The sequence below is a fragment of the Sinocyclocheilus rhinocerous genome, unplaced genomic scaffold (assembly GCF_001515625.1).
Source record: "Sinocyclocheilus rhinocerous isolate Xijiao unplaced genomic scaffold, SAMN03320098_v1.1 scaffold711, whole genome shotgun sequence".
In the NCBI taxonomy this organism is placed as follows: Eukaryota; Metazoa; Chordata; class Actinopteri; order Cypriniformes; family Cyprinidae; genus Sinocyclocheilus; species Sinocyclocheilus rhinocerous.
The window spans coordinates 2,538,613-2,554,671 of NW_015641018.1; the positions used below are offsets into that span (position 1 = coordinate 2,538,613).

General features: G+C 37.1%; 1 protein-coding gene across 1 annotated transcript in view; it reads right to left on the reverse strand.

Annotated features, from left to right (window-relative positions):
• LOC107753820 (glutamate receptor ionotropic, NMDA 3B-like) overlaps window positions 1-16,059 on the reverse strand; it is a 78,309-nt gene that overhangs the window by 19,416 nt on the left and 42,834 nt on the right. Inside the window, exon 2 of the mRNA XM_016570071.1 lies at window positions 5,592-6,217. Within this exon, the coding sequence (XP_016425557.1) occupies window positions 5,592-6,217 (626 nt within the window). The remainder of the gene's footprint in view (window positions 1-5,591; window positions 6,218-16,059) is intronic.

Consider the following 16,059-nt stretch of genomic DNA (forward strand, 5'->3'; position numbering starts at 1 on the left):
CGCATAGAAAAAGCTGCGGTTTTGAAAATAACCGCATTCGTGTGGACAGGGCCTGAGAGACAGCCACTATATGCACGAGCTGTCAGAGAGGCGTGTGCACATGAAGACGGTGCTTACAAAGCGTGAGAGTATTGAACCAAGTTAATTTTGGCGCTTTACAGGCCTTGAATGGCTAAATACACACACTTGTTTGTGTCAAAATGTCTGTCATTGCAAGTATCCTTGTAAACACAGTAATTTAGGTCTTAAGTGAAAGCAAACAGCTGAGAAAAAAAACCCTGTGTAACAGTATATTGGATCCGGGCAGCTCCTAAAGTGACAGCAGTCTAATATTCCCGTTGTCTGTCATTCATGTTAATCAAACAACAAAGGAGAGAAAATCTCTCAGTGCTCTTGACTAAATCACTTTTGTAACTTCAATAAATAGAAATATATATTTAATTTACACAGTGAAGAATATGCAGTTTTTATACATTTGATTACTTTATACAATGTATTTAGCATTTCTTATTTATTTGTTCTATCATAGTTTTTGTCCTATTGCTTGTAATTAGTTTCTTATTCTTATTTAATCAATGTGGCTCTTTAATGTGTCGTGACAGAATGCTAGCACCTCAGTTCAAAAAGCATGTGAACTGATCATCTCTTCCTCTTTACTAGTTATAGCACGAAATGAACATGAGTGAACATCAGAAGGTATCATGTTTCAACTGCCGAACAACATCAATACACACCATTTTTTCAGTCCACAGACATTAATCTACTCTCCTTCTGGTTTGTTTGTCTGACAAAATGGCAGATTCGGCATTATGACTGGTGAGATCACCTGTCAATCAAACTCCCTGCGAAGGGTCAATTGAAATTTTGAATAGCCATCAGTGAACAAAGATACTTATGTTGCAGCTACAGCATATACCAGCATGAGCTAATGGGTCTATGCTAATCAGCCCTGCAAAATTACTCAAGGGGAACCCAGACAAAGAGTCTGGTTCAAGTAAGAGTAAGTAACAGGATCGGACACAGGTAAAGCTAGCTTCATCCTCTCCAGCAGCAAAGCAGACAGTAAATATGACTGCGGCATAGGGGGAAGGCCTGGGAGAGGGATTGCCTAGCTGGACGACTGACACGGTCTGGCATCCGTCACACCATAAACTACAAATGTTGCTTTCACAGAGCAATATATTTGATTGTGAAACCCCCTTCCACTCTTCAGAATTACAGCCACTCAGTCCGCAGGGCTGCTGCGCTGGTGCGCAGCTCGGGTCACTTAAGGAAATGCTTTGACATAGAGCTTGAAGATTAATGTCGGGAGTCATAAATAATAGATATGACATTTGACTAATGCTGTGCTGGTTAATGAAAAACTGAGGAGTAAAGCTTAACATGTAATTTGGCTCCTTTATTCATAGTTTTACCTGTCACAGGAAGTCAAATGGTCCAACTTAGCCAAACAATGATTGACAGTGTGTATCTAAGTGACATCAAATACACAGTATGTGTGTTAGAATGACATGTTGCTATGTACTTAAAAGGTCTCTTTGATTATACTCTTATGTTATGATCTTTTATATATTGAGAAGAGAGCTGGCAAGGGCTGGGGGGTAGATTGCTAAAATATTTTTTAGAACTGATGATTAAAAAAATGAAAATATCCTGAATAATGATCCTTTCAACACTTCATTTCGATAGTCCACTTTAGACATTCTACTTACTATGAGTAACTTTGCAACTACATGTCAGCTAACTAGATTAGGAATAGGTAAAATAATGTGACACAAAACTATTACTTCTAATAATCAAATTGTGCACTGTAGGTGAAGCTACTTTGAAATTGTTGTGACTTCATTTAAAGTACTTAATCTTTTCTAATCTAATTTAGAAAAACAGTCATACTAAAAGCTACCAACAAAAGGTAGCTCAGTACAATGAAGATACCTTTTGTTACTCCATGATATTAATAAACACCACCAATAAAAAAGATCTGAAATGCAGCACAGGACCTAAAATCAATCAGACATTTCAGCATTAGAAAGGTTTACTCTGCGTAAACATGCATGCACAAAAAAGTTAGCCTGTTACTATGTGTATAATGGATATTGACCACTCTGACTATAAAACAATCTAAATAAAAGTCTAATCTCTCTGTGTAAAATTTCTTGAAAAGAACATCATTTTGAATTACAATAGTCATCCACATTATGATTGAACTGTCATATGTGGGAAAGATAATGTTGATTAATAATAATCTCCTCACTCACTCACCTCCTTAAGGAAAGACAAATGCTTGCATTTGCAAAATCATTGTTAAAAGAGCAAAGTTTTCCACTTTTATAGTGCTACAATGCAGGCAAAGTCTTGCATGAGCTGCAGAGCTATGTATCACTCTCCCGCAGCAATGCCCTCGCAATCGTCCAGCATTAAGCAGCATGGTTGGGTCAGGTTGGCAGATTTTCAGCCTTATCCTGTTGTGATGAGAGGCCCAGGCTTCCCACACAGCCACATTTCACTTCTATTTGTTGTGAGAGATATAGTGGTGTGTGGCAGAGTGCTGGCATGATCCACACAAAATGACGGGCCTGCGTGGTAGGCGGGTGCCAGAGCTTTTGATAAGAGTGATCCCTCCTCAGGGAAAGGCAACTGAGGGGAAGTCATAAATAAGGCTTAAAGCTCTAAAGCATGTCTGCAATGAAGGAATTTTACCTGAATTTTGAATTTCGCACTTACAAGTACTTTCGCAGTACTGTACATTGTGAGTGTAGGCTTACTGGAAAAACATGGACTCCAAAAGCACACAACTTCAACTGATCACTAGTGGTAGTGAAACACCAACAATTTTATTCCTGCTCAAACAAATTATGATGAAAGGGGCAGATTATAAAATAATAAAGGCCTTTTTAGCAGTTTCTTGCACAATGTTATGACCTCAAAACACTTTTACCATATAGTGCATGATTTCTTTGTGCTGATACTGTACATTTTGATGTTTGATCACATAATCAACTCTATATGTATGGCTTTTCTGACACAGTAAAATTGCTTGATAGCTCCCCTGGTAAACCACTGCACTTGTGATGTGGCGCTCTTGGGTACGAGTCATGATAAAAAAAAGCTCAAAGACTTTTTTTAAATGGCATGGTTACTTAAGCAAATGTGTTTTTATCTTAGGTTTAGACCGTGTTTGAGCAGTAAGTAACCTACTGTATTAGCGACACTCACCAGACATTTCATTTAATTTCTGAACTGCCACGATACATACAACTACTAACGTAATAAAATGTTGCCACATTCTTCTGTTTTGGATAAAACTGAACACGCTTTTAATGCTACTCACTGGATATTTAACTTTGAAAGTGTCAAGAAGCAATGCACTGTAATATAATTTTGCAGAAGTATCGGCACAGGCTATCCCCCCCCCCAATGTTTTTTTTTTTATACTGGCGCTCTATTATATTAATCAACATGCAACTTTCATTATCACATATGAGAATATGACACATTAAACAATCGTTCTGGTTCTGAGCACAGTGTCAGTTGTAGTTCCATTAGAACACAGTTCAGTAAGATTACCTGTTCAGTGCAGTTAGCAAACGCTTAGGACAGGAGATCTGTGCTGGTGCAATGGCTTTAGTGACTCATAATTGGTTACATGTATTCGAACACTGAGACAGTTACATGTTACAATGTAACCAGTTACATTGGTTACATGTATTCTAACACAACAGTTCCATTGAAAGAGAAACTATAACTGTATCAAAGTTGGCTTGGTACAAAACTGCACAACTCAGCATCTGTAACCATTTGACCTGATGGTGGAAAAGCACTAACTGTTTATCTAATTATTTTGTTTCGGATGTACACAGCTTTAAAAAAGTCTTTTTATATTTATATTTCTTATATGTTCCACTTTGATGTGGATTCTTTGAAGAGGAAAATCACTTCTAATTTAATTCATAATTCAGTTGGCTCATAATGCTGTAAGAAGGCCCCCTGCTTTGTGAGTGTGCCGTACACTAATGCGTACACCCTGTTCTGACTACAAGCTTACCTCAATACAAAAGCTAAACAGATGTACTGAAACATATTGTTTCACAAAATATAATAAAAAAAAAAAACTGAAACTGAACAGCTTGCTGTCTTTTCAGTCAGGGTGTAGTGGCTGTTGCTGTTGCCAGCTACATTTGACAAGCGTGTTTCAAAAAAGCTTCTGTGGCATATGAATAAAGCAGGTAACTTTTCCAAAGAATCTATGAATAAATAGATTAATTTATATGATGGTCTGGGATGGTGTCATTTTGATGCTACAGTAGCCGGTAGACTAGCGTAGTCATGTTGTTCCCATTTCACACAATTCTGCACTGTTATATGACATTTTGTAGTAAAAGTAGTGTGAGTGTTCTAAGAGTACCAGGATGAGTACCAAGACTTCTTTAACTGAAACAACAATATTGGATACTTTATGGAATATAATACATTGCTTTGTGGAGGGGGACAAGAAATGCTTCAAATGTTAAGTTTCCGATTTGACGTGAATTCAACAAAGTTGGATACTTTATGGACTATTTTATACAGCTTTATGTAGAAGAGGGGAAATGGATATTAACACATGCTTCAAACGGTATGTTTACCATTTGAGATGAATGCATACACTTTTTTTTAGACCTTTGGAACTCAACTCTAGTGAAAAAAAGTGGTGTACTTGTTACTTATTATTATTATTATTATTAATTTATTTGCTAATTTAATCAAATAATACAAATTGAACAAATAAATAAATATCACTATACTACTGAACTGTAAAGTATTCCATGATGTATTCATTTAAATTTATATAATAATATAATAATAATACCACTGAACTGTAAAGTATTCCATGATGTGTTAGTTTAAATTTATATAATAATAATAATAATAATAATCTATAACAACAGTAAATTTACAATACTAATATGTATGATTGTTTTTCTTGACTTTCGTTAAAAAAGCGTTTATTTTGGCGGCAAACCACAGGGACGCACGCTTCTCTTTTGAAATGCTTCTCATTACAAACTTAAGAACATGTTTGATGCACGTTGCATTTTCAAATGCACATTATAAGTGACTCAAACTCAGCACTTCAGATTACATATTTATATAATTACAATGCAACTTTTACAATTTGATAATTGCACTAAACCGCATTGTGTTCTCAGGAAATGTCTAAATTAACAAAAATGTTAAAGGCCAGCTGACGATTAATGCTGATTCACATATTCTCCAACGCTTATTTTTACTAGCATTTGGTGCTTGGCGAGTGTTATTTTTAGACCCTGCTTAAAGAACGAAGTTCGGTCAGCGCCGATAGCCTCGTGGGCACGTCGACATACAACTCTGTTGTGTTTCAGGTGTCCCGAATTCGAGTTCCGGGTCACGGACATTTCCCGATCCCATCCCCCTCTCACTCTTCCACTGCGCTTCCTGTCCTCTCTACACTGTCCGATCAATTGCAAAAACTGCAAAAATAAAATCTAAAAAAAAAAACACAGTACAAAACAACACCTTTTTAACAGAGAATGCACTGAGCTGACTGATACAATGAGAGAATATGGATTTACCTGGCAATGTACTGTCCTGATGAGGGCAGCTCATGTTTGTTGGGTTTGTCAAAACAGTTGACCATATTTTGGATGAGAGCTAGATCAGGCCGTACAACTGTAGCCGCAGTAACAGCTCGGTTGACCAACTGCAGGGCATCACGGATGTAGTAGTCCAGCGGTTTGTGGTCAACCTCTCCGTAGGCCAACAGTCCTAAAGGTAGACCAATAGAATGAAGGGCGTCTGGGCTTAGGGGATGTCCCATAATCCAATGTACTGTGGGCAATGTCAGCCCCAGGTCATGCGCACTGCGCAGAATGGAAGAGGCACACTCCGGGTCGGCCCCGAAAAGCAGGACCGAGGCGGCTGGAGAAAGGTCCTGATTAAAGTGCTCAGACAGGAAGTCAGAAATATTAGCCATGTGAGGTGTGCTGTGGGAGAGGTTCAGAGCGGCCCGCAGGTGCCAGTGTGAGGGTCCCCAGCCGGAGTTTGTGAGTTTCAGGAGATCCAGAAGACCAGCGTCCTCCCAGCCTTGGCAAAGCACCGCCATGCTCTCCTCCCAGCCACTGCGCTGCAGGACGGCTAGAAGCAGCTCCACCAGTCCCGACGGGGGAATACGGGTTGTCATCTGCAAGTGGAAGCGATTCTGAAGATAAAGGAGGCAACAGAAAAATTATCAGACTTTGTGGTCACAATGTGACTTATATCTCACAATTGCAACGTTAGAGCTCACAACTCGTAACTGCATCTTTAGTGATCTATTGCTACTCTTTATCTTTATTGCTCATAGTTGTAACTTTAGGTCTTACAATTGTGTCTTTTATCCGAATTTCTCGTAATGGCATCTTTATTACTTGTAATTGCGACCTTAGATCTCATATTAGTGACTTTTTATCTTTATTTCACATAATTGCAGCTTTATTTCTCGTAATTGTGATTTTAGTTCTCACAATTGTTACTTTTAATTTTTATTTCACATAATTGCAGCTTAATTTCCCATAATTGTGACTTTAGTTCTCACAATTGTTACTTTTTATCTTTATTTCTCATAATTGTGACTTTAGGTCAGGGGCGTAGCCATCATTTCAGAAGTGAGGGGGACAGAAATGTTATATATATATAAAAAAAATTTAGGTCTTACAATTGTGACTTTATCCGAATTTCTCGTAATGGCATCTTTATTACTTGTAATTGCGACCGTATCTCATATTAGTGACTTTTTATCTTTATTTCACATAATTGCAGCTTTATTTCTTGTAATTGTGATTTTAATTCTCACAATTGTAACTTTTAATTTTTATTTCACATAATTGCAGCTTAATTTCCCATAATTGTGACTTTAGTTCTCACAATTGCTACTCTTTATCTTTATTTCTCATAGTTGTGGCTTTAGGTCTTACAATTGTGAATTTTTATCTGAATTTCTCATAAGTGAATCTTTATTACTCGCAACTGCAACCGTAGATCGCACATTTGTGAGTTTTTATCTCTATTTTTCATTGTTGTGTCGTAATTATGACTTTAGATATCACAAGTGTGACTTTTTATCTTTTTTTCTCAAAAAAATGCAACATAATTTCTCTTCATTTTGACATTAGATATCACAATTGTAACTTTTTTTAATCTTTATTTCTCATAATTGAGAAAGAAAGACTCTCGCAACCTAATTTCTTGTAGTTGTGACTTCTTATTTTGCAATTATGACTTTACTTTGCTCAATTGTGACTTTACAGCTGCCAAATGTGACTTTGTAGCTCAAATAGTATAAATACATTTAAATGTGTAAGAATACACCAGAGCTTAGAAAGAGCAACCGTGGAGCAATTACATTTTCTTCTGGGTAACCAAAGTCCAAAGTTATTCATTAAATGGCAATTTACCCTGAGAATTTAAGTCCCCCTTAAGGTCAAAAACAGAATAAGTGCTTTGCTTCCTTTATCAGAGTCCACATCCTTTCAGCTTCACTCTTCCTTAAGTTCACTCCTTCCTCGTCAGTATGCCACTCACATGAAATAACGGCACATTTCCCGCCATCTTGTATTCTTGGCCACAGTTCTGCATGTCCTTCCACAATATTGCTAGTTGCGCTATTGATTTTGTACCGTAAAACCAAAGGCCGTAATAAATTTCCTCTCTCTAGCATGGTCTTGACAGACAGTGCTACACCAGCAGTTTTAAAGCCATGCAGAAAAAACGGCCCATAACTCTTCAGCGACTACTTATGTACCGTTAAACACAGATCATTGCACACTCTCAGGATGTGCATCTCAGGATTGACTCATCTCAGAATCGACAGTCTTATTCAAAAGGCCAACGTTTATTCCTTGACCCGTCTGACGCGTTAATGCAGCGGCCCTCCAGAGTCCAGACCGCAGTGACAGGAGATACAGACTGCTATTCTGAGTTTGTGAGTCACAAAAAACCTCTTTCCAGGTTTCTCAATACAACCGGAGAAAATCAAGGGTCTGATTTCAATTGATGATGCAATGCATTTCAACAAGGTTTATTGAACCAAAGATCAGATCCAAGGCCGAGAAGAAGAGTTCAGAGGGTATATTGGGAATACTGTGAGATGCATGATGAAGACATGCACAGAAAATGAAGATGTATAGAGCAATAGAGCACTTTGGGAAAAAGAGTTGGGGTAAGATGTGCCATTGGGAAATCTATGGTGGCCCATAGTGTTTTATTAAAATAAAGTGTTTTATTATGCCAATTACACAGAGGAATTATATAATCATGGTACACTGATTTAACGAAACTACCCACAACCCTCACATGTACCGATTTAGTGCATATGAAGTACATGTACAATTGCTTTATGATTGAAGCACAGAAACCAAAGCACCTGTCTCTGGATGATGAGGATAAATCGCTCTAGTGTCTTATGCAGTCTCTGCACATGCAGCTGAACTGATGGGACCCAAATCAACTCACTCCAAGTCCCTGCAGCTGTTTAGTCACTTGGGGTTCATCAGCATTATTATCATCATCAGAAACACACACATATTACAGCATCCAGTGCAGTATGCATATGCATGCAGAAGAGACCACATACAGTTGTTTAAAGTTTTTTTTTTTGGTCATGGTGAGAAATAATTTTTTTCCCATAATATGTAAATCAATGGGGTACAGCAACTGTTGCTGTGTAAAATGGACTTCCCAATAGATATGCTAAAGCTCCAGATAGTAAGTGTTTGATTTGTAATGTTGCAGTGTATGTTTTATAATACTATCCATTCTGATTATGTTGTGTTTTAAAATGACAATTTCTAAATTGAAATAAAAACAGAAAAAGAATGCACTTGTGTTATTTGCCTTTTCTAGTTTAGCAAATAAAAAAACTACTTACTTTAACAAGTTAGTGGAGTAATTGAACAGAAACTGATTATAATGATTTCAAATGAACTTAAATCAACTTGGAATTTAGTGCATTGAACTGTAAAAATGTAGTAAGTGTATTAACAGTCATTAAGTTAAAAAAGTTATTAGTATACATTCAGCAGGCAGGTTCAGTGTTGTTGTCAGTATTCTATTGACTTTCATTGGACTATAACATTCTTCAAAGTATCTTCTTTTCTGTTCCATAGAAGAAAAATACATAATAGGTCACATTTATAGCTTACAGACTGATTGTCAATTAAAGGGACAATTCACCAAAAATGAAAATGTTGTCATCATTTTCTCACCTGTATGAATGTCTTTCTTCCATTGAACACAAAAGGAGATGTTTTAAAGATTTGCGTGGTATTTTTTCTATATTATGGACGTCAGTGGCTACCAACAACTGTTTGGTTACCAACACTGGTACACAACAGACAAATTAGAACAATCCAGTTTTATAAGGAGCTCTAGTAACTCCCTGATGAAAAATAAAAATGCTTAAACAAGCCTAAAAGGGTTTGCTGGTCTTAGCTGGTTTAAGAAGATTTTTCTTCAGCGAGGTTTTCTGTATTCTGAATGCATTATTTTTTCACAAATTCCTCACAAAATAGGATAAAGATGTGTGCAGGTATTGTCCAAAACCCCAGTTTGCCTATGGCATTTCCAAACCTTTGGAGGGCACTGTATATATTATAAATATGATAGCATATTATTGTTTCAAAGAGATCAGGTTTCAGGATGCTCTCTTGGGAGGAACTGAACAGCAAGCGGTCTTATTCTGTCAGGATACATTTCAATGCTGCCATGTCGTGTACAGCATGTTTCTAGAACATTCTGCCATGTACTGTATGAATAAAGCATGCAACACTGGCCTTACAGCACATATGGAGCAGGAGGCAGCTTTTCTCAATGAAAGATTCACTACTGCAGGAAATGACTGATCTGCTGAACATACAAGCATTGATCTTCACCAGTACAGTATATGCTGTGTTTTTAATTACATTTTATTTGTTTGTATTCACAGAATATCAAAATGGTATATGATATAAGATGATATGATAATAATGAAATGATAGAGCCTTTTATTAAGAGTTTATTGCGTCTTTGTTCCCATTTTACACACACACACACACACACACACATATATATAAATATATATATATATATATATACACACACACACACACACACATTTAGCGCATTTGAAGATCTCTTCCATACTTGGTGGGAACTCTAAACACCTCTACATAATGCTGAACATACACACAATGAAATATTCATCAGCGCTATTGTAAGCCATAATGATATTGTCTATGAAACAAGCTTCATATATAAATATATATATATATATATATATACTTATGAGTTCATCTTAACTTAAATTAATAATTTACCAATGAAACCTGGAAGAAACTTTTGAGATGGATGTTTAGCAGATGCCTTTTGGTACGTGTTTATTGGAGGAGATTCATTAATCTTAAAGGAGTCAGGAATCCAAAATGCAAATAACTACAGCAAGCAGCCATACATTTCAATTTCTACCATGTCAGACACCTGCATTATTCTGAAGATGTCTCCTGTTATATTGTTGTGTCCACCTGAATGCTGCTGTAATATAAGAGGATGTTCACAAAAAAATACAATAGACTTCTAGAGGAACCGACTGTATTCAGAGCATTAGTATTTGTTTTGATGGATAAACATAAACATAAGAGATGACAGAATGTTTACTTTCAATTTATAGCAGTTCGGGTAGATTTGTTTTCTGTGTTGAATATAGTGCCGTTCTCAATAATGATCATTGATATATTATACACTAAAAACACATCGGAGGCTATCAAAACTCATTCTGCTTTCTGCTCATTTGCTCTGTCCTTTCTCACATAAAACGTGATATATTCAGCCCGAGCTGCAGCAGTTCCCTCAGGCTCTGCAGTATAAATGTTTGAAACCACTAATGTCCAGATAGATACTCAAAGAGCCAAATTACGCAACTATTTTACATGCAATTCAGCTCAAAGCCAGTGGCAAAAACAACTAACAGATCTACCTGTACCTGCATCGTGACTACATCAGTCAAACTTGTGAATAGGTAAGCAAAAATCTCAAAGTTTTTGTAAAGTGAGATTACTATGGTAATAGACAGAGAAAGGGGAATATTTTAATACTGCAGGCTGCCATCATAATGCGAAGTGCTGGCATCATAACGGCAGCTAATCAACATTTATGAAGCTCTACGGTTAATGCCGACTCTGCATAAGAGGAACATTCTTGTATCATTTCCCTAGGAGTGAAAGCATAAATTGTCCCTAAACCTTTTTAAAATGCATAACATGGTAAAGGCAGCCACAAGGAATGGACAAGATGTTGTTGTTTTTTGTATATTGATTATCACGAGGATGATGTATTGAGGAGATTTTCCTTCACGGGAAGAGGAAATGCTCATCATCAGTAGAGACGAGACGTCCCATTTTGGTGTCAGCATCAAATTAAGTTTATAAAAGTGTTTTATATGCATAGAAAGCATGTTAAATGCAAGTAATGTGACTGCTTTGATGTTTCAAGTAACTTTTGTCAAAATATTGGTGTATTTATATTTAGATCATACTGAATTTTATTATATGTTAAACGATTAAAAGCTTCTTGCTAACAAATGGGTCAAATCCAGTGGTTTGAAGGATCATGGCAAAGATTGGTGAAGATTTAAAATGACAGTGAATTAGTTTTTGCAGGCTGTACTGTGATCCTTAAACACAGATTTTAATGTCATCTAATGATTTTTGTTCTATATGCTTGACAAGATTTTTTGTTATATGAACTATTGTCACACTGAATAACATTTTAGTGGGTGCCTTCTGTAAATCATGGTAAAAACGTATGACAATCATTATTTTTTGCCCAGGAAAATAAAACTAAACATGACACACTTTAATGTACAAAATCAAAATGTGTTTTTTTTTAACATCAGTCTGATCAAGCGTTCTTGGCCAGAATACACTGCAGTGTGAACCAGCCCTTTTGCCATTCAGTCAAACCTATGCAAGACTAACTTGTAAATAGTTTTTTTTTTTTTTTGGTAAGAAGCGTTTGCCAGGAACATAAATGTGAATGTAAATGAATTTCTCTCTGCCAATTCAGACTCCATCCTTCTCAATGCATCATCGTGATTATAAGAACGCAACCCTGGGAGAAAAGATTAATCAGAAAATACACTTGGATCAAATATTTTTAAGTCTTCAGCTAATTGGGTATGTCAAGAAAATACATTATTTGGAACACAAGATTCTTTTAGCAAAGTAAAACTACAAAATAGGTGAAAAGCTCAAACTGCTCAGTAAGAAGCTTCTATGTTACCTTTAATTACTGCAGAAAACACAGAAGCTTCTTCAGCAACTCATGGCAAGGCAAGTTTATTTAGCACATTTCATACACAATGGTATTCAAAGTGCTTTACATAAAAGGAAGTAAAATAATCATAAAAAATAATCACAACAATAAAAACAAGGAATTAAATTGATTAAATTTATTTAAAATGAATTAAAACAGGTAAGAATAGAAAATGATTATACATAAAATACAATGCAATCAGTTCGGATGTTGCACAGTGCTCATTCAGTAAATGCACAGCTAAACAGATCAGTTTTGAGTCTAGATTTGAATGTGGCTAATGTTTTAGCACATCTGATCTCTTCTGGAAGCTGGTTCCAACTGCGGGGGGCATGATAGCTAAAACCGGACTGCCCTTGTTTTGTGTGAACCCTTGGTATTTCTAACTGACTCGATCCTAATGATCTGAGTGGTCTGTTAGGTTTATATTCAGTGAGCATATCTGCAATGTATTTTTTAGTTGTCAAGCCCCTAGAGCCAAGGTGTGTATTCACCTTGAGAAATTCATCTTTGTTTCCAAGTGCAATGACTTCAGTTTTCTCCTTGTTTAACTGAAGAAAGTTCTGGCACATCCAACTGTTAATTTCATCAATGCATTGGCAGAGGGAGTCAATGGGGCTCTAGTCATTTGGCGATAAGGCTAGGTAAACCTGGGTATCACCTGCATAGCTGTGATAGGCAGTTTGGTTCTTTCTCATTATTGGAACTCAGCTCAACATCAGCATTCAGTTAGCCTCACAAACAAATAATACCTCCCAGGACAGTCTGTGACAACTTTATGAAGACCACCTGGTCTTGCAGATGAATCCAAAATCAGCAGACCTGTTGCAAAACACTTGTATTGTCTAGACCAGAGTTGTAGGCCAATGTCTTCGAGACCCCAACCAGTAAAGAGAAAATGATCCAGATCAAGACCCAACACCTAGACTAAAACCAGATACCCTTTGATCCAGACCAGGCCCGGTTCTGCAGGGGTTCTTTACAGATCTATCTTCACTCAGAAAATCATTCCCTCTAGGTCAGTGAGACTGTGGAATGATCTTCCCATTGCTTATGTGAGCAGCCAAGTTGGTCTAAAGAAACATCTAAATGTAAATTTTTTTGTTAAGTCTCTTCACATCCCAATAGCAATCACTAAGTTAAGTGGTTTAAATGTATTTCAGTCAGGACCACTCTGTTTGAGTAAGATTATTGTAGAGGTCCTTGAACTTATATTTGGCGGCAGGCTTCGCTCTGAAGGGTTCAGATTCTGAGCTATCTACAGGAAAACCTCACTGAACCCCCCTGAAGCCTAAGCAATTGCCAGATATTTTATATGCAACAGTTGTATATTCTAGTAGAGTAATACAATACTGTGAATAAATTGGACAAATTTAGCAATGAGCTGGATAGATGATATATCTCCGTGGGCAAGCAGTTAGTGATCATGTATCTGCATAAGGAGGAGTTGGGGATGGAGGAGGGTAAGCGCATGTCTGTGCGACAGGCTATGGCAAGTGTGAGTACGGATGAACTTATATATTTTATTAATTGTAGTGGGAGGAGTTATGATCAGCTGAGCGTCAGCTGATGCTGCAGGCACGCCGTGGTCTGCCTGAAATACGCTTGAGCTCCATTCGTCGCTCAAACTAGATTTATATAGTCTGTGGGAGGCATAGGACCACAAAATGTTTGTGCAATCCCTCAGTCCAAGGGCTGTGATAGGCTCTACTACCTGCCTGTCAATGTATGTATTTTCACACCATGTGTTTTTGAGGAGGCGTGGCTTTGGTGAGTGATTTGCAGGGAGGGTGGAATTTTATGCTTTCAAAGCTAGCTTGCTATTGCTAGCCTCTTCAAAATTGCCTACCCTACCTTTAAAGGTGCTGTATGTAATTCTTTGACTGCACTAAAGAAGGTCACATCATGCTAAGGTTTTTCTCTGAAAAACAGTGCTACAGCCAGTTATTCGGCTTTGAAATGTGTGTTCCATGTCGGAATGTCTGTTTTTGTTTTGGTCTGTGTGATTCTGCCAATTTACCCAAAAGTATTTTGACACCCCGGAATGCAAGTTGGTAGAAAATACAGCATATTGCAGCCATGGAAGCCAGCATATGAACTGGGTCAAAGATCGCAGATTCTACCCAACCTAAAAAGCTTCAGCATCCATCTAAAAAGCTCTATGACCAGAGGAATGTCAAACCGTGGATAAATCAAATCATCAACTTGCAATGTAAGGCTCGTCACATTTTATTGTCAATTGCGATCGTTCCTGTTGCGTGTCCTCAATCTGGCAACCTACATCAGCGTCGAGTCTAAGGAGAAGAGGGGCGGTAGAACCAGTATCTTGAATTTGGACCACAGTACCCATTTCAATCGCTAGCCTCAATATTACATTTAGCACCTTACTGAAATTCTGGCAAAATTTCATGAACAAAAATGCTCCATTATCTATTGTCAGTATTGTTGTGATGTATAAAGCTCAGTTCACGCACAAGTCACTTTCACATTTTTAGGAACTAGTCCATACCTCCATCCCCCTAGCCCCAATTTTGCCTGCCAAAGTTCACAAGTGAAGCCCCTCCCACGCTTAACGGACAGTAGAGACGTTTCGCCCTCTGGATTTCATTCGGAGGTCATGATAGTTAAAGTGTGCAGTGAGGATTCAGGGTGACAGGAGGCAGAGGGCAGCTGATCTCCAGAGACTTCTAATGATTGCAGCGATGACTCTAGAGCTGGGCGTCCCGCGGGCCTGACCGGCACTGATTGAATTCCTCTGATCTCTGCTCAGTTCAGGCTCAGCTGAGTGCACCCGTGAGACAGTGTTACTGGAGTCAGGAATGAAGTATTGATCAAGGTGTGCGCTTCTCTTTCTGTCCTCTATCGACTGAGATGCTCGCGTTCCTGTTTGTGCAAGTCATTACTTTCATTTTGAGCAAAAAATGACTCAACGGCCATGACTGACAACTCAACTTTGTGCGGCTTAAAAAGACACATGAATGAAAAAGATAAAATAAAACAGACTTTTATTTTATGTGGCAAACTTCCACATCAAAGTGCAAGAAAGACGGACCTGATGTTTTCTGATGTTTCAGAAAGGAAAAATATTGCTTTCTGTCTTCTATGTGTCTGAACTATGTCTTTGTATATTTTCTACAGAGAAAGCTTACTCAGACTGCATACATCATCATGTCAAACATCTCTGAAGGCTAAAACTTCAAGGATTTTATTGAACCTTAGCAGCAAAATAAAAAACCTATTCCTATACCTATAACCTTCCTCACCACACAGTTTATAATGATATTCTATTATATTCTATTTTTATAAATATGTAAATAAAGAAAAAACAAATAAAAATATAATTGATTATTACTATTATTATTATAGACTTTTTTTTATATAATTAAATATATATATTTTTATAATTATTATATTGTATATATACTATTATAAAAATATTTTTGAGAGTTATGTGTTTGCATAAATTATTGTATATTTTTATAAATAAGTAAGTGATATATACTATACACACACACAGCGGGTAAAATAAGTATTGAACACATCACCATTTTTCTCAGTAAATATATTTCTAAAGGTGCTGTTGACATGAAATTTTCACCAGATGTCGGTAACAATCCAAGTAATCCATACATACAAAGCAAGCAAAACAAATAAATTCAGAAATTAAGTTCTGTGTAATAAAGTAGAATGACACAGGGAAAAAGTATTGAACACATG